This window comes from Mobula hypostoma, chromosome 3, assembly GCF_963921235.1.
Source record: "Mobula hypostoma chromosome 3, sMobHyp1.1, whole genome shotgun sequence".
NCBI lineage: Eukaryota > Metazoa > Chordata > Chondrichthyes > Myliobatiformes > Myliobatidae > Mobula > Mobula hypostoma.
In genome coordinates this window covers 184,068,136-184,095,174 of record NC_086099.1, presented here as the reverse complement: position 1 = coordinate 184,095,174, position 27,039 = coordinate 184,068,136, and the positions used below count along the sequence as shown (strand labels likewise).

General features: G+C 38.5%; 1 protein-coding gene across 2 annotated transcripts in view; it reads left to right on the top strand.

The window, feature by feature from the left end:
• The window catches only part of dnajc1 (DnaJ (Hsp40) homolog, subfamily C, member 1), a 292,850-nt gene that overhangs the window by 147,308 nt on the left and 118,503 nt on the right, over window positions 1–27,039 (top strand). For both annotated transcript variants that reach the window (XM_063044233.1, XM_063044232.1), the window contains exons 4-6: window positions 11,467–11,632; window positions 22,334–22,431; window positions 26,453–26,546. In XM_063044233.1, coding sequence (XP_062900303.1) covers window positions 11,467–11,632; window positions 22,334–22,431; window positions 26,453–26,546 — 358 coding nt within the window. The remainder of the gene's footprint in view (window positions 1–11,466; window positions 11,633–22,333; window positions 22,432–26,452; window positions 26,547–27,039) is intronic.

The window sequence follows — 27,039 nt, the reverse complement described above, 5'->3', positions numbered from 1 at the left end:
TGTGTAATGAGACTGTCAGGAAGGACAGGCAGATGATAGAGCAAAATTGCAGTTACTGGGATGAATTGAAATGTTACAAGGGACAAAATCAAAAAGGGTGACAAATACAGTACAGAAGATGTTATATTTGATTACATGCAGTATATAGAATAAGGTAGTTGATCTTGTAGTGCACTTAGAAATTGGCATATATGACATTGTGGGCATCACTGAGTCGTGGCTGAAAGAAGATTATAGTTTAGCAGCTTAACAGCCAAAGATGCACATTGTATTAAAAGGACAGACGGAGGCCGGAGATGGTGTGGCTGTGCTGAAGTGAAAGTGAAATGAAATCCTTAGAGAGAAGTGACATAGGATCGAAGTGTGTAGAATCCTTGTGGGTAGAGTTAAGAACTGCAAGGGTAAAAAAAAACTGATGGGAGTTGTATAGGTTTCCAGACAGTAGCTAGCATGTAGGCTACAAATTACAACGGAAGATAGAAAAGGCATATAAAAAGGACAATGTTACAATAGTCATGGGGAATTTCAATATGCAGATAGACTGAGAAAATCAGGTTGGTGCTAGATTCCAAGAGAGAATTTTTAGAATACCCTTGAGATTTTTTTTTAAAGAGCAACTTGTGGCTGAGTTCACCAGGGTATGAGCTATTCTTTATATGAGCTAGATCTGATTCAAGAGCTTAAGGTGAAGGAACCCTAAAGAGACCGTGATCATAATATGATAGAATTCACTCCGAATTTGAAAGGTAGAAGCTGAAGTCAAATGTATCAGTATTACAATGGAGTAAAGGGAATTACAAAGGCATGAGAGAGGAGCTGATTGGAAGGGGACACTGACAGGAATGACAGCAGATTAGCAATGGCTGGAGTTTCTGGGAGTAATTCAGAAGGCACAGGATAGATGTATCTCAAAAATGAAGGTATTTTAAAGGTAGGATGATGCAACTATGGCTGACAATGGAAGTCAAATGCAACACGAAAGCAAAAGAGAGGGCATATTATAGAGGAAAATTGAGCGGGAAGTTAGAGGATTGGGAAGCTTTTAAAAACCAACAGAAGGTAGCTAAAAGAAAGCCATGAAGAGGGAAAAGATGAAACATGAATTAAGCTAGCCAATAATATCAAAGGAGATAACAGAAGTTTTTTTTTCAGATATTACAAGTAAAAGAGATGATAGTAGATATAGGACTGCTGGACAATGATGCTGGAGAAGTAGAAATGGGGGGGGCAAGGAAATGGTGAACAAACTGAATATCAGTTTGCATCAGTCTTCACTGTGGAATACACTGGCACTATGCTGGAAGTTCAAGTTTCAGGGTGCAGAAGTGAGTGCAGTTGCTATTACTATGGGGAAGGTGCTTGGGAAGCAGAAAGGTTTGAAGGTAGATAAGTCACATCTACCAGATGGACTACACTCCAGGGTTCTGAAAGTGGTGGTTGAAGAGATTGTGGAGACATTAGAAATGATCTTTTAATAATCACTAGATTCTGGCATGGTTTTGGGGGACTGGAAAATTGCAAATTTCACTCCACTTTTCAAGAAGGAAGGGGGGCAGAAGAAAGGAAATTATAGGCCACTTAGTCTGAACTCTGGTTGGGAAGATGTTGGAGTTGATTATTAAAAGATGAAGTTTTGGGGTACTTGGTGGCACATATTAAAGTAGGCTAAAATCAGCATGGTTTCCTTGAGGGGAAATCTTACCTGACAAATCTGTTGCGATTCTTTGAGGAAATAACAAACAGGATAGACAAAGGAGTCATTTTCAGAAGGCCTTTGACAAGGTGTTGCACAAAGGGCTGCTTGGCAAGATAACCCATAGTATTACAGGGCACATACTAGCATGAATAGAGCATTGGCTGAAAGGCAGGAGGCAGAGTGGGAATAAAGGGAACCCTTTCTTATTGGCTACTGGTGACTAATGTTCCATAGGGGTCAGTGTTGGGACAGCTTCTTTGTATGAAAGTAATTTGGATGATGGAATTGATGGCTTTGTGACAAGTTTGTGGACAATATGGAGATAGGTGAAGGGGCAGATAGTTTTGAAGAAGCAGGGAGACTGGAGAAGGTCTTAGGCGGATTAGGAGAATCAGCAAAGAATTAGCAGATCAATAGTGTCGGGAAGTGTATGATCATGCACTTTGGTAGAAGGAATAAAAGCTTAGATTATTTTCTAAACAGGTAGAAAATTCAAAAATCGTAGGTAGAAATTAACTTGGGAGTCCTTGTGAAAGATCCCCTAAAGATTAACTTGAAGGTTGAGTCAGTGGTGAGGAAGGCAAGTGCTATGTTAGCATTCGTTTCTGGAGGACTGGAATATAAAAGCAAGATGTAATGCCGAGGCGTTATGAGGCATTAGTGAGACCTGACGGAGTATTGTGAGCTTTTTTGCCTCTTACCTCAGAAAGGATAAGCTGACAATGGAGTGGGCTCAAAGAAAGTTCATGAGAATGAGTCCAGGGATAAAGGGTTATCATATGAGGTGTGTTTGATGGCTCTGGCCCTGGACTCACTGGAATTTGGAGGGGGGGATTTCATTGAAACCTATTGAATGGTGAAAGGTCTTGATAGGTTGGATGTGGAGAGAATGTTTCCTATGGTGGAGTGTCTGAGACCAAAGTACACAGTCTCAGAATAGAGGGGCGTCCTTTTAGAATGGAGATGAGAAATTTCTTTCACCAGAGAGTGGTGAATCTGTGGAATTCATTGCCAGAGGCAGTTGTGGAAGGCAAGTCTTCATGTATATTTAAGACAGAGGTTGATTCTTGATTGGTCAGGGTATGAAGGGATGGGGGGGGTGGTGGTGGAAGGTAGGATATTGATCTGAGAAGAAATATGGATCAGCCATGATGAAATGGTGGAGCAGACTTGATGGGCCAAATGGCCAAATTCTACTACTAGATCAATGTCTTATGGTCTTAAAATCAGCTGGTTATTGACTATAGGAAGAAGAAATTGAGGGTCTAAAGCCAGTTGTCAGGGGATTGGAGATGGAGGGGATCAGTAACGTTCAATTCCTCTGACTTTGTCATTTCAAAGGATCTGTTTTGGGAGCAGCAAAGAAGGCACAGCAGCACCTCTACTTTCTTCGAAGTTTGCACTGATTCCACAAGTCCATAAGACCATAAGTCATCTAAAATGTTTTCCAAGTGCAGAGTATCCTAACTGGTTGTTTCAGGGCCTGGTGTGGAAATACCAATGCCCGCCAAAGACAATAATAATAAATAAATAAGCAATAAATATCAAGAACATGAGATGAGTCCTGGAAAGTGAGTCCATATCTGTTGGGAACAGTTCAGTGATGGAGCAAGTGAAGATGAGTGAAGTTATCCCCTCTGGTTCAAGAACCTGATGGTTGAGGGGTTTAAAAACTGTTCTTGATAAACCTAGTGGTATAAGTCCTGTGGTATAAGTCCTGAGGCTCCTATACTACCTTCCTGGTGGCAGCAGTGAGAAGAGAGCATGACCTTGGTGGTGGGGGTCCCTGGTGATGGATGCTCCTTTCCTGCAACAATGCTCCATGTACATATTCTCAATGGTGGGGAGGGCTTTACCCGTGACGTATCCACTAATTTTTGTAGGATTTTCCATTCAAAGGTATTGGTGTTCCTGTGATGCAGTCAGTTAATATGCACTCCACCACACATCTATGGAAACTTGTCAACGTTTTAGATTTCATGCTGAATCTTCTCAAACTGCTAAGGAAATAGTGGTGCTGCTGTGCTTTCTTTGTAATTGCAGTTGTCTGCTGAACTCGGGACAGGTCCTTTGAAATGATAATACTGAGGAAATTAAAGTTGCTGACCACTCTCCACCTCTGATTCCCTGATGAAGACTGGCTTGTGGATCTACAGTTTTCTCCCTATGAAGTCAATGTATCAGCTCATTGGTCTTGCTGACATTGAGTTAAAAGTTGTTTTTGTGGCACCACTCAGCCAGATTTTCAATCTCCCTCAGACGCTGATTCGTCACCACCTTTGATTTGATCCACATCAGGCTCCTGAACCAGCATGGATAACTTCACTCAATTCGACACTAAACTGATTCCATAACCTGTGGACTCACTTTCAACTCTATGACTTGTGTTCTCAGCGATATTTATTTATTTATTATTATTATTTGTTTTTCATTGTATTTGGACAGTTTCTTTTACACATTGTTCAGTTTCTTTTGCACATTGCTTGCAGTTTTTCATTCATTCTGTTGTATTTCTTTGTTCCACTGTGAATGCCTGCAAGATGAAGAATCTCGGTAGCATATGATGACATATCTACACTTTTTGGTAATAAGTTTATTTTGAACTTTGAAATTTGAGAAGGGTGTTTCACTAATTTAGTCAAAGGTTCTAGTTGGGTTGAAGAAGGTTAGTTATTCTGACTGGAGTTGCTTCCTGTATTTTTCCTGGAATTCTCCAGATGGCTGTATGTGGCCAAGGTCAGAGAATTGTTCAGTGTGTACTTGAAACTAAGGGTTGGGAATGTGGTTATGTACACAGCCAAGTTCAGGAACTTGATTAAGTGTGCATCCGGAGCCAGGAACCAGAAACATAGTTAGGCATGCAGTCTGTGGCAGGAACTGGGAATGCGGTTAGTATGTGGCTGCCGACAGGAATTGTTAATAAGGGTGAGTAGGTGGTGCTTTTCTACAGTTGTAGACTGGAACCATTGAGTGGTATAAAAAAGGGTAATAGGCAAGAACTCCTGCACCTGTGTGTTCATATTTAAAACAAAAATTTAGGTACCCTGGAATTAACGACAATTGACTTGTCTTGCCTCTTTAATTGGCATTTGTGCCAAGTAAGTAACGTACATGATAAACAGAAAAGAATCTGCCGATACTGGAAATCCAGCGTAATGCACACAAAATGCTGGAGGAACTCAGCATGTTAGGCAGCATCTTCATCTTTTTAAAAAAAAAAATTCTGTTTAAGGCTGAGGTCTGATGAAGGGTCTGGTCTGAAAAGTTAAAACAACATTTTGTGGTTATATTACAAGAGAGCTGTTGGTCTCTCCATATATGTCTACAGTAAGCTCTGGCCATTCCATTACAATAAAAATTTTGTCCACCAATGATCTCTTCCAATATTGCGCTTACTCCTGTCTTATCTCCAGTGGCTTCACCACTGTCCTCTAGTGGAATCTTTATTTGGTTTGAACTACATGATTTGAGACCCAACAGTATGGTAGTCTCTTGACTACCCTCTATAATGGCCTAGTAATTTGGGTAATTCAGGGATCCAAATGCAAATTAATGTGGACCACATAAACAATGAACACAAAGGGGATGCAACCACAAGATGAGTTTTATTTTGTGTACATGCCTTGTGTTGCAGGACGTTGTCAACTGTCTTGTACTAGTAGAATTGTAATAGTCAAATTGACCTTGGGGAGGAAAAAGGTTATGAATCATTTGGTCATGATACTTCTTGTCTCAACTTTTTAAGAGTTGGTAGAAACAACTTTGTCTCTTCTAGAGTTATGGACAAATGTATAAATAGGACTACCCTAGGTAATGCATGGACTTAGATTATATACTCACTTAAAAATTTGCGTTCATTAATTACACATTTCATGCTATCAAGTACTGACAAATTTTGTCATTCACTGAAGTAGCTTGCTTGTGCTTTGGTTTGAGTTAAGACCCGACCTAGGCATGTTATTTTACGTTTTCATTACTTTCAAGATAAGGAGAGACTGTTTCGATTCGCTCGATCTAAAGGTTTCATTGATTTTTCGGATCTTAAGTTCCGATTCGTGGAAGATTTCAGTAAACCAATCTGGGACCAACGGGTTCGCTACAGATCTGTGATGTCGGAATTCTATAAGATGGATTTAAGACCAGCGCTGCTGTACCCTGCACGTCTAAGGATTCGCATGTCAGATGGAGTCTTTCGTTTTTTTGATTCTCCATCGGATGCCCAGAGTTATCTGGATCAATTGTCACCTTCAACATCTTAATTGCTATTTTTTTTAATTATCTCCGTTGATCGGAGGCTGTGAATTGGTTGGTTTTAACTTTTTCGTGCCCTATTTGGGCAGAAAAGTTTATTTTTTGATTTCTTAATATGGTTGCTAAACTTTCTTTTTAACTGCGTCATTTCTTTCTTTTCCCAGGGGATTCTGGGTGGTTACTTCCTGTTTGTCATCTTACGTATTTCCTGTGTGGCCTTAAATTTTGTAGTTTTTAAATTTTATTTTGTTTTGCTTTTTATAACTAGTTTATGTTAATAATCTTATTTTTTCTTGTTGTTGTTTTGTTTATTCATGGGTTTGGGGTTTATTGTGGTTTTTTTTTAATATATATTTTTTGGCTTTTGTTCTGTTGTGTGTGTATTTTAATTGAGTTACCTTTTTTTTTACTTTTTTACGGTTTTACAATTAGCTGATCTTTTTCATATTCATACCTTTTTTTTAGGGAGCGTATACCGGAAGTCATGGGGGTAGTTTTAGCGCTTGCTTCTTTCCGGCGGGTCTGCTTTAGATTTTGCCTTGGGGTCTTGGGGCGGGGGTGGTGGGAGGGGCTTCACGTTTTAGTTTTTTTTTCTTTGGGCTATATACATTATTGAAGTACTGGTTGTGTCCTTTTTCCCGGTATCTTTTGTATGTTCTGTTTCCTCTCCGGGTTCATGGGTCGAGCCTATCGTCAATCCCCCTCGATGTGGGTTGACTTTAGGATTTATGGAGTCTATTATTAATTTTGTCTCCTGGAATACTAACGGTCTTAATCATCCTATTAAAAGGAAAAAGGTTTTTAAAGTGTTCCGGAGACTTAAAGCACAAATTTTATTTTTACAAGAGACCCATGTACGGAGGGGGGACAGACTACGTTTTTTTAAATTCTGGAAGGGGCAACAATTTCATTCGAACTCCAATGCTAAGATTCGAGGCGTCTCTTTTTATAGATTCCTCAGTTACTTTTAGACAACAGGATATTATTTCTGATCCGAATGGTAGATTTTTATTGGTTAGTGGTTTACTATTTAATAAAAAAGTAGTTTTGGTTAATGTTTATGCTCCTAATATGGATTGTCCGGAATTTTATAAATTATTGTTTAATCAGTTTCCGAATTTGAACGAGTTTTCATTGATCTGCGGCGGAGATCTTAATACCTGTTTGTCTCCAGCTTTGGATCGTTCGGCTCCTTTACGGACCTTACCTAATAAATCTGCAACTTTGATTAACTTTTTCCTTTCTGATTCTGGGTCGACGGACATTTGGCGTTTTCTGCATCCTCAGGAAAAAGATTTTTCCTTCTTTTCACATGTTCATCATTCCTATTCAAGAATTGATTATTTTTTTATTGATTCTCGTCTTATTCCTTCAGTGATTAAATGTGATTATGATTCTATAACCATTTCGGATCATGCTCCACTTAAGCTTTCTATTAAAATTATGGCCAATATACAAAATAATAGACAATGGCGTTTTAATTCGCTGTTGCTTCAGGATTCGGACTTTGTTAACTTTATGAATGAACAGATTGAGCTTTTTTTTTACAATTAATCATACAGAGGATATTTCGGTTAACACTCTTTGGGACACTTTTAAAGCCTATATTCGTGGTCAGATTATTTCGTATTCTGCTGCTTTGAGGAAGAAACAGAAGCAGGAGGAGATGGCAATTGTGGACAAGATTAAGGAAATTGATAAGAAATATGTTATGGCTCCTTCTGAGGAGTTATACAAACAAAGAACTGAACTTCAAATGGAACACAGTTTATTACTATCGTCCTCGATTGTAAACCAATTAAAGAAAACAAGAAGTGAATTTTATGTTCGCAGTGACAAAATTGGCAAGCTGCTGGCTAATCAATTGAAATCTAATTATGTTAAATCTCAAATCAATCAGATTTATAACCAAAATGATCGATTGATACTGGATCATGTGGGGATTAATCAAACTTTTTGTGATTTTTATTCTTCTTTATATCAATCAGAGTCTCCTCGAGATTCTAAATATATGAATGATTTTTTAGATAAGTTAGACTTCCCTAAGATTTCACAGGATATGTTTTCTATATTAGATACTTCCATTACTATGGATGAGATTAAGAATGTTATTTTTTCTATGAATCTGGGGAAAGCTCCTGGCCCGGATGGGTTTACCGTTGAATTTTATAAATGTTTTGCTTCTTTATTGATCCCTTGGCTCTGTAGGGTCTTTGAGGCTTCTCTGAAACTTGGTAAACTTCCTGAATCTTTTAATAGACCGTCAATTTCTTTAATACTAAAGAAGGATAAAGACCCTGCTCAATGTGCATCTTATAGACCAATATCTTTATTAAATGTTGATTCTAAAGTTTTTTCTAAGTTATTAGCAAATAGACTAGAAAAAGTACTTCCTTCTATTATTTCGGAAGACCAAACGGGTTTTATTAAAGGTCGTTACTCTTTTTATAATATTCGTACATTGTTAAATATTGTTTATACTCACTCACAAAATGTTCCTGAGTGTGTTATTTCTTTAGACGCCGAGAAAGCTTTTGATAGAGTAGAATGGCCCTATTTATTTAAGGTGCTTGAAATGTTTAATTTTAGCTTGAAATTTATATCCTGGATTAAACTGTTATATCATTCCCCTGTAGCCTCGGTCCGTACTAACTCTTTAAACTCACCTTTTTTTCCTCTCTTTCGAGGTACTCGACAAGGCTGTCCTCTTAGTCCCCTATTATTTGATATTGCATTAGAACCTCTTGCAATTGCCATTCGAGAATCTTCAAATATTACTGGGATAACTCGGGGATTAAAGTCCCATAAATTATCACTCTATGCTGATGATTTACTGTTATATATTTCTAATCCTGAGAAATCCATTCCTGCTGTTTTAGAGTTATTAGCACAATTTGGTTTTTTTTCAGGTTATAAATTAAATCTTAGTAAGAGTGAACTCTTTCCGATTAATAAACATCTTCCTTTATATTATAAATTTCCATTTAAATTGATTGATAATTATTTTTCTTATCTTGGGATTAAAATTACTTGTAAATATAAAGATTTATTTAAGATTAACTTTTTACCATTAATAGACCATATTACTCAACTTTCATCTAAATGGTTTCCCTTATATTTAACTTTGATTGGTCGTATTAATGCAGTTAAGATGTTTTTTTTGCCAAAATTTTTATATATGTTTCAGGCATTACCAATTTTTGTTCCAAAATCTTTCTTTGATAAAGTTGACTCTAAAATTTCATCATTTATTTGGCAGAATAAGAATCCGAGACTGGGTAAAATACATTTACAGAAAGCTAAGAGAGATGGAGGTTTAGCATTACCTAACTTTAGATTCTATTATTGGGCTATTAATATTCGACATATGAAATTTTGGTTACTTGATCAGGATATACTATCTATTCCTAAATGGGTAGCATTGGAACTACAATCTGTTCAGGGTTATACACTTGGCTCTATTTTAGGTTCCTCTCTCCCTTTCGAAACGCCTGATTCGAAACGCCTTAAGCAGGTCTTTAACCCGATAGTTAAATATGCTTTGCGCATTTGGTTTCAATTCAGAAAATTTTTTGATCTTAATCAATTCGGGTTAGCGATTCCTATTTTAGGTAACATATTTTTTCCTCCCTCTTTTACGGATCGCGCTTTTCAAACCTGGAAGACTAAGGGTATTTTACGGTTTTTGGATTTATTTTTAGATGGTTCCCTTATGTCTTTTGAACAATTATCTAATAAATATAATTTATCAAGAATACATTTTTTTAGATATTTACAAGTTAGAAATTTCCTAAGTACTATACTTTCTTCCTTTCCAATGCTTCCTCCTACATATATTTTAGATTCGATAATTAACCTCAATCCATGTCAGAAAGGTGCATCGGCTAGGATTTATAATATTATTATGAAACTTAGGAAAGCTCCATTTGATAAGATTAGGGTAGATTGGGAACAGGAATTGGGGCTTACCATTTCTGTGGATGATTGGGGGCAGATTTTACAATTAGTTAATACTTCCTCTATTTGTGCTAAACATTCCCTAATTCAATTTAAAGTGGTTCATAGAGCACATACGTCCAAAGATAAGTTAGCGCGTTTTTACTCGCATATTAATCCTTTTTGTGATAGATGTTCGGGGCAGATAGCCTCTTTAACTCATATGTTTTGGTCTTGTCCTACTTTGGAAACTTTTTGGAGAGATATTTTAAATATTATTTCTAAGGTATTAAATATAGATATCTCTCCTCACCCTATTACTGCTATCTTTGGACTACCCAAAATTTCTGGTAATCTTTCCCCTTCAGCCCGTAGAATGATCGCATTTCTTACTTTAATGGCGAAAAGATGTATTTTACAACATTGGAAAGAGCTTAATGCTCCAACTACCTTTTTTTGGTTCTCTCAGTCGATTTTATGTTTGAATCTGGAGAAAATTAGAAGTAACCTTTATGATTCTTCATTTAAATTTGAACAGATTTGGGGACCTTTTATTCGATATTTTCATTTAATGTAATACATACCCTTCTTGTTTTTTTTTACTGTTTTTAATGGAGGTCGGGATTGAGGACGTGATTTTAAGTTTAACTCTGTTTGGTTTCAAGTTAGCCCATTGCTTTGCTTTGCTTTTAGTTAGTTGCACGGTGGGTTTTTTTTGGGGTTTTTTTTTTCTTTTTTTTCTTTTTTTTCCATTGATATATATATAAAATTTAGTATACTATTATGTTATCTTGGTTTTTTTATGTTTAAATTACATTGTTTGTAGTATTTTTTTTGGTATTGATACCTTCTGGAATTTTATTATATTTTAACATTGTATTAATGTTTATATGGTTTACCTTTTTGTATACTTATTCAATAAAAAGATTTAAAAAGAAAGAAAGAGTTAAGACTATTCTGTATTTAATATATTCCATGTGCCTAGCAAATAGAGCTGTATTTAGTTTGTTCCTCCTTTTGATATGCTTGTAATGTTGCAGAATAAAATGAAGAACAATAAACAGGACTCTGGAATAACTTGGTGAATCAAGTAATATCGACGGAGCCACAGTAGAAGTTATATCATTTTGAGTTAACCCATAATGTCGACTACTTCAGCTTTTGGCTCTACGGTTGCTGCTTGACCCACTGAGTTCATCTAGCATTCTGTTTGTTGATTTCAATTGCAACATTTGCAGTCTCATTTGAATTCTGAAAATAAAGCAAGAATATATCTGTTTCCTATTGTTTGCCACGTGTGCAGTTAATGTGATAATTTAAAATATAAAATGCAAATCACAATATACATCTTAAAAGCAAAATATTACTGCAATTAGTATTTTTAATGGTTTGAAGAGGAGGTGTGGAGTAACCTTTTTTATGATCTATATCATAGGTGATGGCATACAGTATACATTTTAATGTGTCAAATACAAGAATTAAGAAATTATAATGAACTGCAAAATAGACTTCAAGAAGAGTTTTTAAAATACGATTTTTGCAACTATTTTGTGTTTCGATTGTATTATATTTATTTCTTTCAGGTATAATGAGATTTTAGAGAAAGGATTGCCAGATTGGCGACAACCTGTTTTCTACTATCGGAGAGTAAGGAAGATGAGTAATGTGGAACTTTCATTGCTGCTTTTCATTATTCTGACTGTCGGCCATTATGCTGTGGTTTGGTCAATTTACTTTGAGAAACAATTGGTAAGTTGACATCAACAGAGGCAGATCATGATGTTGTAAAAATTTTAAACATTTTTACTCATTGTTAGTAATCTGAAAATAGACCTGTGTCCGTAAAGCTTTACCCAACAAAGTTGGGATATTTTCCCATTTTCAGAAGTCCATACAAAAGGGTACTGTATTGGTAATGTTGTATATTGAATGCTGTTAAAGTATATAAATACTTTTATTTTGAGATTGCCTTCAGAATATCATATGCCATTGAATTCTAACAATTTTTAAGGAATATACGTGTATTTGGAGGGATCTGAGGGACACTTGGGTACCTCAATATTCCACCACATCTAGTATCTCACTGGTTTTTAAGAATAAAATCTTGCTTTTCTGATTTGTTTTAAAGTGAGTAACATTTTCACACCTTAATCGAGCCCATTAATTTAAATGGCCTTTGTGAACTCTTCACACTTCCTTGCAACTGTTTTGATATTCTCCACACAGCTTTATGAATTGTATTCAGTCTTCTCACCTAGATTATTTATAACCTATATCAGTAAGCAGAATCCAGCAAGAGATTAAAACTTGACCCAACCATAACCAACATGAACTTACGTAAAGCTTAAGTAGTTTTCCACATCTGACCCATTCTGATTCTCATTGTAAAAATAGTAGTCTTGGATATGCTATTGATTTGTTTGAAAAAGAATGATCAATATTTTCAGTGCCAGAAGATTTCTACAATAATTGTTACAAATCATCCTTGCCTGGACAAGTGATGCTACAAGTTTAGCAAAAGAGAAAAAGGAAGTATATGTAAAGATTTAAGAAGCTGAGAATTGGGTAGACTTCTTGAGGAATAGAAAGCAAGCAGGAAAGGACAGGGAGAGAGGAGAGCTAAAAGGGGCCACGAATTGTCCTTAGCTAGTAGAATTGAGGAGAATAGCAAGAAATTTTATTCGTGCATTAAAACTAGGGTAGCTGGGAAAGGGGTAGGACCATTTGAGGACAAAGGAGGAAATTTATGCCAGGAGCCAGAGGAAGCAGGTGAGATACTAAATGAGTACCTTGCATTGATATTCACCAGGGTTAAGGACATGTAGAACAGTGATATCATAGAGGGGCATGCTGATATTCTGGGGCATATTGAAATTAGAAATAAGTGGCATTGGATCTCCTAAAGAACATTAAGGTGGATATGCTCTCAGGGGCTGATGGGATTTATCATAGGTTATTGAGAAAGGCAAGAGAGGAAATTGATCAACCTTATTGTTGGGATAGAATTAATACGACTTAGGAACCAAACTAGGCCATCCGGCCCATCAGGTCCGCTTCGCCTTTCAATCATGGCTGATACTTTATTTTTTTTCCCCTCTTCAGCCCCATTTCCCCAGCCTTCTCCCTGTAACCTTTCATGCTATATCCAATCAAGAACCTATCAAGCTCTGCTGTAAATACACCTTATGACCTGGCCTCCATAGCTGCCTGTGGTAATAAATTCTACAAATTCACCACCCTCTGGCTAAAGAAACCTTTCTGCATCTCTGTTTTAAATGGACACGCCTCTATCCTGAGGCCGTACCATCTTGTCCTAGACTCCCCCATCATAGGAAACATCCTTTCCACATCTACACTGTTAGGGCTTTCAACATTCAAAAGGTTTTGATGAGATCCCCCCTCATCCTTCTAAATTCTAGCAAGTACAGACCCAGAGCTATCAAACGTTCCTTGTATGGTATGCCTATCAATCCTGGAATCATCCTTATGAACCTCCTCTCCAATGTCATCAAATCTTTTCTTAGATGAGGAACCCAGAACTGTTCACAATACTCAAGGTGAGGCCTCACCAGTACCTTATAAAGTCTCAGCATCACATCCCTGCTTGTGTTCTAAACCTCTTGAAATGAATGCTAGCATTGTATTTGTATTCCTCACCACCGACTCCACCTGCAAGTTAACCTTTAGGCAACCTTAATGGCTTTGTGGTCAAGTTTGTGGATGGTACAAAGATAGATGGAGGGGCAGTTAGTGTTGAGGAAGCAGGAAGTCTGCAGAAAGTCTTGGACAGATTAGAGAATGGGCAAAGTAGTGGCAGATGGAATAGAGTGCATGGATATACACTTTGGTAGAAGGAATAAAGGGACAGACTATTTTCCAAACAGGGAACAATTGAGAAATAAGAGATGCAAAGGGGGGTGGGTGGGTGGTGGGAGTAACTAAAGGTGTGACAAAGATAAAGGTGGGTGCTTGGTAGCAAGGAGGCAGCTGAGGGAAATGAATTATTTATGTATTTGAACCGCAGTTACAATGATCATGTAATCACCTCATCTCTTGCTAACCCACCCTTCTCTTAGGGTTTGCTCGAAGTGTGTTACAGTTGTTGAAAAGCAATGTGACACTTCTCAATTTGGTGTATTATGAGAAATCTGGACTAAAGACATTGTGTTATTTCCGGGCCCAGCCATTGTCATTGGCTACTGTACTGCAGTGTTAATTAGTGCATTTCACATACTCTAATCAGGCATTGATGCAATTCCTGTGAATTAGTGTATCATGTTCAATGGGGTAAAGTTCAGAATCTGCCCTTTTGAATGGTCTTGACTGCATCTCTCCAGCCCATGCCCCAACCGAGATATTTCTGCCCTACTTTATGTACCTTCAGGCAGAGAGTCAGGTTTTGCCTGAGCTATCATAACATCATAACTTTCCCCTTTATTGGTTGCAATGCTTGAGTTTGGACTTAAACAATCAGTGATTGACCATAGTTGTTAATGCATAATGAAAATTTCAGATACAGACCAAATGAAAAGGACGTGTAGACAATATAGCGTGGAGTATCTGAAATACGGATTTATACCAGCGCTAAGCAACCGGCAGCAACCGAAGTGTCTGCTGTTGGAAAAAGTTCTTTCAAATAAGGCAATGAAACCTGTTGTGCATTTAATATTTCAGTAGGTTTTGAATAATATTGTAAATGTATTATTTGATTAAGCATTCTTATTCATTTAAATAATTCATTATGGGCTATATGTAAAAATAAGTGAATTGCGTACATCATGACACTACCATGTAATAGGTGCATGCCTTACTTAAAGTCAAAACCAAAGTTTGACTTGTATTTCTGGCTCTCTTGGTTTCCTTTTTGATTAGTTTATTGTTTTGGAGTTGCAAAACACAACAGTGATGATGAAGTATTTTCAAAACTAACCCAAGATGGCTACTGTTCTGTTGGGGCACAGCGAGACGATCGAGATTTTTTTTATATAAAGCAGTGACAAAGGGAAAGTGAAAGAGCAATGCAACATGTGCAGAGACAATTGAGTTTAAAACAAAAAGGCAGAAAACAGAAGAATTCATGAGTTCGTAAGCAGTGAGTACCAGGTGATGATAATCATTTAAAAGATAGAGCAGAAATGGCTGGTTACATTGGGAAGATTGACAAATTTGGTCAGGTGTCAGGTCTCTCAGTGGGAGAGCATTTTGGAGATAGTGATCGCAATTCCATCTCCTTTACCACAGCATTGGAGAGGGATAGGAACAGACAAGTTAAGAAAGCATTCAGTTGGAGTAGGGAGAAATATGAAGCTATCAGGCAGGAACTTGGAAGCATAAATTGGGAACAGATGTTCTCAGGGAAATGTATGGCAGAAATGTGGCAAATGTTCAGGGGATATTTGCGTGGAGTTCTGCATAGGTAAGTACCAAATGAGACAGAGAAAGGATGGTAAGGTACAGGAACCATGGTGTACAAAGGCTGTTGAAAATCTAGTCAAGAAGAAAAGAAAAGCTTATGAAAGGTTCAAAAAAACTGGGTAATGATAGAGATCTAGAAAATTATAAGGCTAGCAGAAGGAGCTTAACAATGAAATTAAGAGAGCCAGAAGGGGGCATGAGAAGGCCGTGGTGAGCAGGATCACCAAGGAAACCCCCAAGGCATTCTACAAGTGTGTGAGGAGCAAGAGGATAACATGTGAGAGAATGGGACCAATCAAGTGTGACAGTGGAAAAGTGTGTTTGGAACCGGAGGAGATAGCGGAGGTACATAATGAATACGTTGCTTCAGTATTCACTACGGAAGAGGACCTTGCCGATTGTAGGGATGACTTACAGCGGACTAAAAGCCTTGAGCATATAGACATTAAGAAAGAGGATGTGCTGGAGCTTTTGGAAAGCATCAAGTTGGATAAGTCACCGGGACCAGACAAGATGTACCCCAGGCTACTGTGGGAGGCAAGGGAGGATATTGCTGAGCCTCTGGCAATGATCTTCGCATCATCAGTGGGGACAGGAAAGGTTCTGGAGGATTGGAGGGTTGTGGGTGTTGTTCCCTATTCAAGAAAGGGAGTAGAGATAGCCCAGGAAATTATAAACCAGTGAATCTTGCTTCGGTGGTTGGTAAGTCAATGGAGAAGGTCCTGAGAGGCAAGATTTATGAGCATTTGGAGAGGCAGAATCTGATCAGGAATAGTCAGCATGGCTTTGTCAAAGGCAGGTTGTGCCTTACAAGCCTGATTGAATTTTTTGAGGATGTGACTAAACACATTGATGAAAGTAGAGAAGTAGTTGCAGTGCATATGGATTTCAGCAAGGCATTTGATAAGGTACCCCTTGCAAGGCTTATTGAGAAAGTAAGGAGGCATGGGATCCAAGGGGACCTTGCTTTGTGGATGCAGAATTGGCTTGCCCTCAGAAGGCAAAGAAGGTTGTAGGCAAGTCATATTCTGCATGGAGATGGGTGACCAATGGTGTGCCTCAGGGATCTATTCTGAGACCCCTTCTGTTTGTGATTTTTAGAAATGACCTGGATGAGGAAGTGGAGGGATGGGTTAGTAAATTTGCTGATGACACAAAGGTTGGAGGTGTTGTGGATAGTGTGGAGGGCTGTCAGAGGTTACAGCGGGACATTGATAGGATGCAAAACTGGGCTGAGAAGTGGCAGATGGAGTTCAACCCAGATAAGTGTGAGGTGGTTCATTTTGGTAGATCAAATATGATGGCAGAATATAGTATTAATGGTAAGAATCTTGGCAGTGTGGAGGATCAGAGGGATCTTGGGGTTCAAGTCCATAGGACACTCAAAGCTGCTGCATAGGTTGACTCTGTGGTTAAGAAGGCATATGGTGGATTTACCTTCATCAGCCGAGGGATTTAGTTCAAGAGCCAAGAGGTAATGTTACAGTTATATAGAACCCTGGTGAGACCCCACTTGGAGTACTGTGCTCAGTTCTGTCACCGCACTACAGGAAGGATGTGGAAACTATAGAAAAGGTGCAGAGGAGATTTAGAAGCATATTGCCTGGATTGGGGAGCATGCCTTATGAGAATAGGTTGAGTGAACTTAGCCTATTCTCCTTGGAGCGACAGAGGATGAGAGGTGACCTGATAGAGGTGTATAAGATGATGAGAGGCATTGATTGCGTAGATAGTCAGAGGCTTTTTCCCAGGGTTGAAATGGCTAGCACAGGAGGGTACAGTTTTAAGGTGCTTGGAAGTAGGTACAGAGGAGATATCAGGGCTAAGTTTTTTAAGCAGAGAGTGGTGAGTCCGTGGAATGGGCTGCCGGCGACAGTAGTGGAGGCAGATACAAATAGGGTCTTTTAAGAGGCTCCTGGATGGCTACATGAAGCTTAGAAAAATAGAGGGCTATGGTAACCTGAGGTAATTTCTAAAGTAAGTACATGTTTAGCACGACATTGTGGGCTGAAGGGCCTGTATTGTGTTGTAGGTTTTCTGTGTTTCTAAGTTTGTAACTGGATTTTGTATACTGAACGGATTGAGTGGCAATGTACCCATTAAGATTGCGTGTGTGTATGGGCACACATCTTTTGCTACTAGCTCACAAAGGAATCTGAATTGCGTAGATTTTCCGTATGGACTGAATGGCTGATTTAGAAAAGGTAAAAGGTGTGTGTTTCATGATAAAGTCTTGGTGGAGCTCCGATGTAGTGGTTTTGTCTAATGTGTTCCCCCCCACCTTGAAGATCTAATGGTCAAATGTCGTCCGTTCTATTTACCAAGAGAATTCTCCATAATCCTGACCGTAGTTTACATACCACCAGCAATCAACTATAATCAAGCACTTGAGATATTGCCTGATGCTGTCTCCAAACAAGAAACATCTATTCCAACAAGTTTCAAATCATATTTGGGAAGGGGAGAGTTGAATACTATTGAATTCCATTAATTTCACCCTTATCTGCTTTATTAATAAGACTTTTTCCCCTGGAGTGGAAAAGTCAAATATGAGAAGGTATAGTTTGAAAATGGGTGGAAGATTAAAGGAGATTTATGAGGCATGTTTCTTTTACCCAGAGAGTGGTAGGCATTGGAAAATGCTGCCAATGGAGTAATACAATTGTTACCTTTCAGAGGCATTTGGACAGGCAGGGGATGGGGAAAGCAGAACATGTACCATTCTGAACAAATGAGTCTGTTCCTGTGCTGTACTTTGCTGTTTTCCATGGATAAAGTATAGTTTAAAAACTTGGTGGCATACCATTTTGCAATCTAATATCTTCTGGAAATCAGCATTTCAGAAATATCATTTTTTTGAAACTGTTTTCCATGTTGGAGCTCTGCAAAGTTCTAAAGCCAGCATGGCCAACTTGACCTGAGTTTGGATGTTTTATTAGAATAGCACCCAATGCAATCTCGACCTTGACCATTCACTTAGCAAGGTTCTAAGCCTGAGCACTGATCTTTAAGCTGCTTTTTTTTTGTGGCCTACCAGCTTGAAAATATTAATTTCCCATCCAGCCATCTTAATGCTTTGGAGAAATCCCACAATCTGAAGTGTTTGCTAATCTGTTCTTTGACACTTTAAATTGGGTTTATTATTGTCGCATGTACTGAAGTACAGTGAAAAAACTCTACAGATCATTTTATTACAGTGGTGTGTTGAGTTAGTACAAGGGAAAACAATAACAGAATGCACAATAAAGTGCTCCAGAGAGGGCGCAGTTCAGGCAGACAATAAGGTGCAAGATCATGACTGTAGATTGTAAGGTTAAGAGTCCACCTTGTCATATTAGGGGACTATTCAGTAGTTCTTGAGCCTTGTGTTCATGCTTTCAGGCTTTTTATATCTTCTGTTTTAAGGGGGTGGTTAGAGAAGAGGCAACATGCAGATTCGGTGGGGTTTTTAATTATGCTGTTTGTATAACATAGAATAGTACTGCACAGTACAGGACCTTCGGCCCACAATGTTGTGCTGACCCTTAAACCCTGCCTCCCATATAACCACGCCACTTTAAATTCCTCCATATACCTGTCTAGGAGTCTCTTAAATTTCACTAGTGTATCTGCCTCCACCACTGACTCAGGCAGTGCATTCCACGCACCAGCCACTCTCTGAGTAAAAAAACTTTCCTCTAATATCCCCCTTGAACTTCCCACCCCTTACTTTAAAGCCATGTCCTCTTGTAGTGAGCAGTGGTGCCCTGGGGAAGAGGCGCTGGCTGTCCACTCTATCCATTCCTCTTCATAGCTTGTATACCTCTATCATGTCTCCTCTCATCCTCCTTATCTCCAGAGAGTAAAGCCCTAGCTCCCTTAATCTCTGATCATAATGCATACTCTCTAAACCAGGCAGCATCCTGGTAAATCTCCTCTGCACCCTTTCCAATGCTTCCACATCCTTCCTATAGTGAGGCGACCAGAACTAGACACAGTACTCCAAGTGTGGCCTAACCAGAGTTTTATAGAGCTGCATCATTACCTCGCGACTCTTAAACTCTATCCCTTGACTTATGAAAGATAACACCCCATAAGCTTTCTTAACTACCCTATCTACCTGTGAGGCAACATTCAGGGATCTGTGGACATGTACCCCCAGATCCCTCTGCTCCTCCACACTACCAAGTATCCTGCCATTTACTTTGTCCTCTGCCTTGGAGTTTGTCCTTCCAAAGTGTACCACCTCAGGCTTCTCTGGGTTGAACTCCATCTGCCACTTCTCAGCCCACTTCTGCATCCTATCAATGTTTCTCTGCAATCTTCGACAATCCTCTACAATATCCACAACACCACCAACCTTTGTGTGGTCTGCAAACTTGCCAACTCAACCTTCTACTCCCACATCCAGGTTGTTAATAAAAATCACGAAAAGTAGAGGTCCCAGAACCGATCCTTGTGGAACACCACTAGTTACAACCCTCCAATCCGAATGTACTCTCTCCACCATGACCCTCTGCTTCCTGCAGGCAAGCCAATTCTGAATCCACCTGGCCAAATTTCCCTGGATCCCATGCCTTCTGACTTTCTGAATAAGCCTACCATGTGGAACATTGTCAAATGCCTTACTAAAATCCATATAGATCACATCCACTGCACTACCCTCATCTATATGCCTGGTCACCTCCTCAAAGAACTCTCAGGCTTGTTAGATACTATCTGCCCTTCACAAAGCCATGCTGACTGTTCCTGATCCGACCATGATTCTCTAAATGCCCATAGATCCTATCTCTAAGAATCTTTTCCAACAGCTTTCCCACCACAGACGTAAGGCTCACTGGTCTATTATTAGTACATTGTTAGTACATTGTACAATTATTAGTACATTGATATACAGCATTCTGGACTGGTGGTTCACATATTCTTTCAGAACTATATGGGAAATTTAAATATATTAGGAGCACTAAGACAGTCACTATTATCTTTTAGAAAAGACAGTAAGACATGGGAGCAGGGTTTGGCCATTTGGCCCATCGAGTCTGCTCTACCATTCAAATCATGGCTGACACGAGGAGATCTGCAGATGCTGGAATATCAAGCAACACACATAAAAAATGCTGGTGAATACAGCAGGCCAGGCAGCATCTATAGGCTCGGCCCGAAATGACTTCCTATAGATGCTGCCTGGCCTGCTGCGTTCACCAGCATTTTTAAAATCATGGCTGATTTGTTTTCTCTCTCAGCCGCATTCTTGTAAACCTGTGAACCCTTTCCATTACCACCACGTCCTTTCTTAGATATAGGGCTCAAAACTGCTCACAATTCTCACAAGCATTACATCCTGGCTTTTATACGTTAGTCTTCTTGAAGTGAATGCCTTCCTTATTACTGACTTAACCTTCAAGATAATTGTTCGGTCTTAACCTTCAGTCCTGCATTAGGACTCTGAAGTCCCTTTGCATCTCAGATTTTTGAATTTGCTCCAAGTTTAGAAAATAGTGTATACTTTTATTCCTTCTACCAAAGTGTATGATCACACACTTCCCTATGCTGTATTCCATCTGCTACTTTTTGTTTATTCTCCTGATCCATGCAACTCCTTCCGCAGCTTCCCTAATTCCTCAATGCTGCCTGCCCCTCCACCTATTTTTGTGTTGCTCGCAAATCTGACCACAAAGTCATCAATTCTGTCATCCTGATCATTAGTATTTAATGTGAAATGTAGTGGACGCAACTCTCTTCCTGGCAGCGAACCAGAAAAGGCCCCCCATTATTCCGACTCTTTGCCTCCTGCCAGTCAGCCAATCTTCTGTTTATGCTAATAGCTTTCCTATATAATACTGTGGGTTCTGATCGTGTTCAGCATCTCACGTGTGGCATCTTGTCAATAGCTTTCTGAAAATCCTTGTAAACAATGTTCACTGATTCTCCTCCATCTACCCTACATGTTATTTCATTAAAGAATTCTAACAGATGTGTATGGCAAGGTTTCCTCTTAAGGAAACCATGGTGACTTCAGCTGATTTTTATTATGTGCTTCCAAGTACTGTGAAGCCTCGTCCTTAATAATGGACTCTTAACAACTTGCCAACCATTGAAGTCAGGCTAACTGGCCTATAATTTCCTATCCTTTGCCTCCTTACCTTGTTAAAGAGTGTAGTGACATTTGCCATTTTGCAGTCCTCTGGAAGCATCCCAGAATCTATTGATTTTTGAAAGGTCACAATTCATGCCTCCACAATCTCTTTCAGCTATTTATTTTGGAACTCTGTGGCATCATGCATCTGGTCCATGTGACATTTCTACCTTCAGACCTTTCAGCTTCCTAAGTACCTTTTCCTTAGTAATAGTGACTACACTCATTTCTGCCCCCGACACTATTGGATTGCTTTGTTGTAATTGAAGAACCATGATCCCTTTGGATAGCCATTGATGTCCAAATGAAGATAAATCTGTTGATTTTCTAATTGTCTAATGGTAGTAAGTATCATGAATATTAAATAATTTAATTGATGTTTTATGTTGTATTAGTCCTTTTCTGAATGGAACAGTTTCAGTTAAGCTATTTTTAATTGTAGTGACCATTTTTGAATTGATCGTCAAAGTGTAGCCCCAGGAATATTTATTTGTCACCCCATGGATTATTTTCCTGTTCTCTTGCAAAATAGAATCATAAATTAATCATCTTCCCAGCTGCAAAATTACAACTTTTCATGTTTTACAAACATTATTTAATATTTTACTGTGATGATACTGGTGACTACTAAAAATGAAGAAATTGTGGTGGAGGTGGTTGTGGTGGTTTTGAGGAAACTGAGCTGAATAATTTTAACTTATGGCTAACTTTGCTGTGAAAATACACATTGTCTTCAGAGTTGGTCCTTCATTATAATCCAGAAATGAATTTGATATAACAACAAACAATGTTGGATTTTCTTCAGTGCAAAATCTCATATATTTGCAAAGAAGTTGTTGATATTTTTAATTCAGATTCATAAAGTAGTTTGCAAATGAGATTTTAGTTTCTTGTGATTTTATTTTTCTTTTTCCTTTCAGGATGACCTTCTTAGCAAAAAGAAGAGGGAGAAAAAGAAAAAAACAGGCAGTAAAACAGCAGATGAAGGGAAAGCTGGTGTTCCTGATAAAAATGATAGGTAACTTGATATGCTTTATTTGTAAGAGTCTTGACTACTTTAAATGACAATTGAAATTAAAGGTTAAAATAAATATGTATTTGAACATTTTGTGGGTGTTCTGATCTCCTTTTAGGAGAGCTGGAGCTAAAGTCGTTCTGGGTAATTTTATAGTTAAATTATCTTGATAAACTAGAGTAGTTACAGATAAAAATCCTTCTGGTTAGTATCATTTTCACCTAATCTTTTTTGGTGTTGTGACCTCCCCTTGTCACATTCCTCTTCATGTTGTAATGTTTCCTTGCCTTCCATGTTAGATGTTCTGTTTCCATGCATCCTGTCTTCTGTCCCATAGTTCATAGCCCACTGATTCTATTTGCAAATATATCTGGTTGTTCTCATAAGCTATTTTTGCTGTGTCATTTCATCTTAATAACTAAAGTCTAAAGTAAACTGACAAAAATTGGTAAACAGCCCTAGCAGGAAACAAATAAATAAATAAATGACTAAACAATGTGCGAACCAAAATAAGTGGTTATAATTAAGATAGGAAGATATAAAGCACAAAGCTTGTAAAATTAGAAATGTGTATGAAGTGGTACAGTCCTGCTTAGTGCCACTTCACTGAGTGCTTATTTGTTCTAGCAGTCTCCGTCCTGGAGTTTGAGAACACACAGGCGTGTGCTCTCCATACTTCAGAAAGGTCTTTCATGTAGGTTATGCTGGGAGCCTAACAGGGACCACTGCACTCTGTTGATGCTTCCACAACAATGAAGCGGTGAACACTTTGCTTGAGTACACTAAGACATGTAGCAATGTGCAGAGGTACCTGTGAAAGCAAGCAATCTGGGCATAGCATATAGGTGCAAGGCTCAGGGGCATGCTGACAGCAGTGAGTATGGGTAGTTGTGTGGAGGCTGCTCCATGTATCGGAGGAACACTCGGATCCCATTGGCTATCTCATCGCATCTTTGATGTGATGGAAGATGCTAACTTCCCCTCTTTCTTGCTCTACCACTGTGCATTTAGGACTCCTTGGCCTGGCATCTGTGTGCTGAACAGCCATACCACTTGCCCCATGCTGCCCAACACCAACTCTCAGAGGCAGCCATTGCAAATTGCCTCAGTGGTTCTTTTCATACTGAGTCATGCAGCAATGAGAATTTTAACATTTTCATTGCTATGCAACTCCAGTGGTAGGCTGAGCCCTCAAGTAGATGCCTGGCACAGCAATGCTGCCAGTAAAGGAACTTTATATATCATCCCTTAATGACCTCTTTTTGTGCTGATTCTACTAACATGCTCATTCCTGGAGAAGCATGTTGTGTATAATGTAAGGTACCTGTGTATGGAAATCTTAAAGTCAAACATGGAGAAGTGCTTACATTGCTTTCCAGTGTGTAAGCTGTTATTTATTGTCCATTCCAAATGACCTAGGGAATGAGATGGTTAGTCACACCCTCAAACTAATGCAATTTTTATTGTACTGATACTCCCAATGTGTTATATTAGTAATAGGAGCAGGAATCAGCCATTTGGCCTTTTGAACCTGTTCTACCTATCTCAAAGGTCGTGGCTGGTTGTTCTTCTTGATGCCATTTTTCTCTGTTGTCTCCATATCCCTTGAGTCAATTAATGTTCACAAATCTTTCAATGTGTTTTGAGTAAAATTCGTATCTAAGTTTCCATAGCATGTCAAGGAACTGGTGGCACAGTCCTCAGAATAAAAGGATGAAAGGATGTCCCTTTAAAACTGAGATGATGGGGATTTCTTTCAGTTGAAGGATGTTGAATCTGTGGAATTCATTATTACAGAGTCTTGTGTGGGCCAAGTCATTGGGCGTATTTAAGGCAAGGAATTCTATGTTCTTGATTGATGAGGTTATGGGGAGAAAGCAAGAGAATGGAGTTTAACAAAAAATCAACCATAATTGAATGGCAGAACAGAGTCAATGGGCTGAGTAGCCAGCCTAATTCTGCTCCTGTATCTTATGGTCTTATCAACACAGAATAATTCCCATTGTTCCCTTAAAATAAAGTGAGCTATGAGTCAAATGTTTATACTGGGAAACTTAATTGAAAGCTTGGTCAAATAGGTAGAACTAAGGGAAGGAATTCTTGAGTGTGGGTTCTGGCTAGTAGTGGGATAAAGAAATGACATCTTTGAGACCATGCAGAATCTAGGGATTTCCACTGGACAGAAATAAATATTTCAGTACCTGGAGAAATCCATTCTTCAGTTTGATGGCCTTTAAGATAAGTTTTTTTTTGTCTCAGACCTTGACACCAGCTATTTGCTTAATAAAATGAACTTTGGGAGATCTGGGGTTCTACACTTGGTCTCACTATCCTGTTGCTCAGGAAAGAAGAAACAGTCTGAGTCAAATTTAGTTTCGTCTTTTGAAGTCCTTGTCTGTGGATTTGGAACAAGGACAGAATTGGGCTTGGGAATTACACTGCTTGCATTGAATGTCCTGTTAGCCATAGCTTCAAGGGCTTTCTACAAATCATGGTGCTGGTGCCAAACTGATTCTTATGATCAGTGAAGAAAATTGATGTAATGATTTATATACAAGATTAAAGGAAAATGCAACCTGATTTTAATCCAGAAGTATTTTCTGTTGAATGTAATCAATCTTTGCAAAATTAAAATCCGTTCCCTCTTCTTGTATGCTTATTTATGGTTATTGTCAAAGTAACCAGTTTGTAAAATGTGCAATATTTTAACATTATAAAATGTAGAATTGTTTGAAATTTGCTTGATGCAGCCACATTAAATTCAGTGTTGATGGTTGGTTCTTCCTATCTATCATCCATGCTGTCAGGGTCAGACCTGTGCAGGTCTCTGAAGAAAAGTTGGCCATGTGACCTATTGCAAAGTAGAAAATGCAGAGTGAGCAGCTGTCTTGATGGCTGATGTTTTCCTCCCGATGAAAGCTACATAAGATTTCTTTATTTTCTCTCATGAAAACATGTTAAATTTAAAGATCACTATTCCCAAAATACCGAAGTGCTTGGCAATAGGAAATTTGAAATCAGTTTTGATTAGAAAAGGTGCAAATTGATCATTGTTTTGGAGGATAGTACTGTGTTTATGTTGCTTTTATATCAGAGTGCTTAAAAGCAGATTTCTTAAATTTTAAAACAATTCCTAATCTGGGTATAGGAACTGAGATTAGAACCTATTGTGGATGAGTGTGGGATTTGCTGATACATGTGTATATGTATATTGTAAGAAGCTTGTAATGAAAATGGAAAATGTGTTTGCACATTATTGAAGGAAAAACAGTGTTATAGAACTCATGCGATCCAATTTACTCGCACTCGCCATTCCATTACTCAGATCTGCACTATCTATTTCCCGTGCCCAAACACTGCCTATACCTTCATGGTCCTGGTACATACCTTGTTTCTCTACTCCACTTTTGTTTGCCCCACCCCCAACCTACATTGTGAGGCCTTGGCTATAACACACAGCTCATTTGACCACCTTCTCCCCTGTCCCTCTCCCACACCATCAATCTCCCTTACTGAGAATGTGAGAGCTGTTGTCTTGTTAGTAATCTGTCCTGCCCCTTCTTGGTGGGTTTTGCAGTTCTCTCTCTCTATCTCTATCTCTCTCTCTGTCTCCCTCTCTTGTGCATTCACACACTCTTCTTGTCTGCTGTTGCCCCCACCCCAGCTTGCCCCCCTCGCTCTTCTACCCCCTGCCACCTTGCTGCCTGTATTTTTTCTGCTCCCCTTTCCCCACTTGCCAGAGAACAAATAAAAAAACCTTTGCTTGCTGAATGTCTCTATTTTGAAAAATAACACGCTGTCACTCAATGGTTCTCGTGGTCTTTGAGGTGGTAAGAACGCATTAATTTCTGTTGTGAGATCTTTTATGCAAGACTAATGCATCATATTTGTACTTAATAGGCCAGCAAAATGGAGCCACCTCTCCCAAAATGAATAAAATCAAAATCTTGCATTGAAATTTCACTTGGTTTATAATGCAAGAATCTGTGTTTTATTTTTATATTCTTATAACTCTCCCTTGCAGATCTATCGAGAAGCCTCATTGGCAGGACCTGTTGCCTTGCAAGATAGGAATCTGCTTTTATTTTGTACTGAAGTCATTACCGCAGTGCTGTCAGGTAAGTCAGGAAACTCCATAAAGCTGTTTATTTAAATTTTCATCTGGTTGAAAGAAGCATTGTTGTTTTCTTATGCAAGATACAGTTTCTAAAATAGCATAGCCTTAAAAAAAAATTAACTTTCAAACCTATAACATCAGTTTCCAATAAAATTTATTCTTCACTCAATATGAATGTCTTATTTATTGTGTGATATTCTATTAAGTAGCAATTTTCTATATATTTTAGTGTTTTTACATCATAAATTGAAAAAAGCTCATTAAGAAATCAGTCTTAATTTTTCAGATAAACTGAATTAACTCATGTCTACCAGAGTAGCGGAAAAAAAAATCTATAATTGGCTTCAACATTTGAGTGATGTGTGTGTAGTATCATGCCTAAATACGTACTTGGCTATGATTATCCTCATCAAATAGCTTTTTATCATCTTTCAGACTAGCACTTCGTATTTGAATGGTCTCTTTGGCAATGTAGGAAGACTGCTGGCAACTGT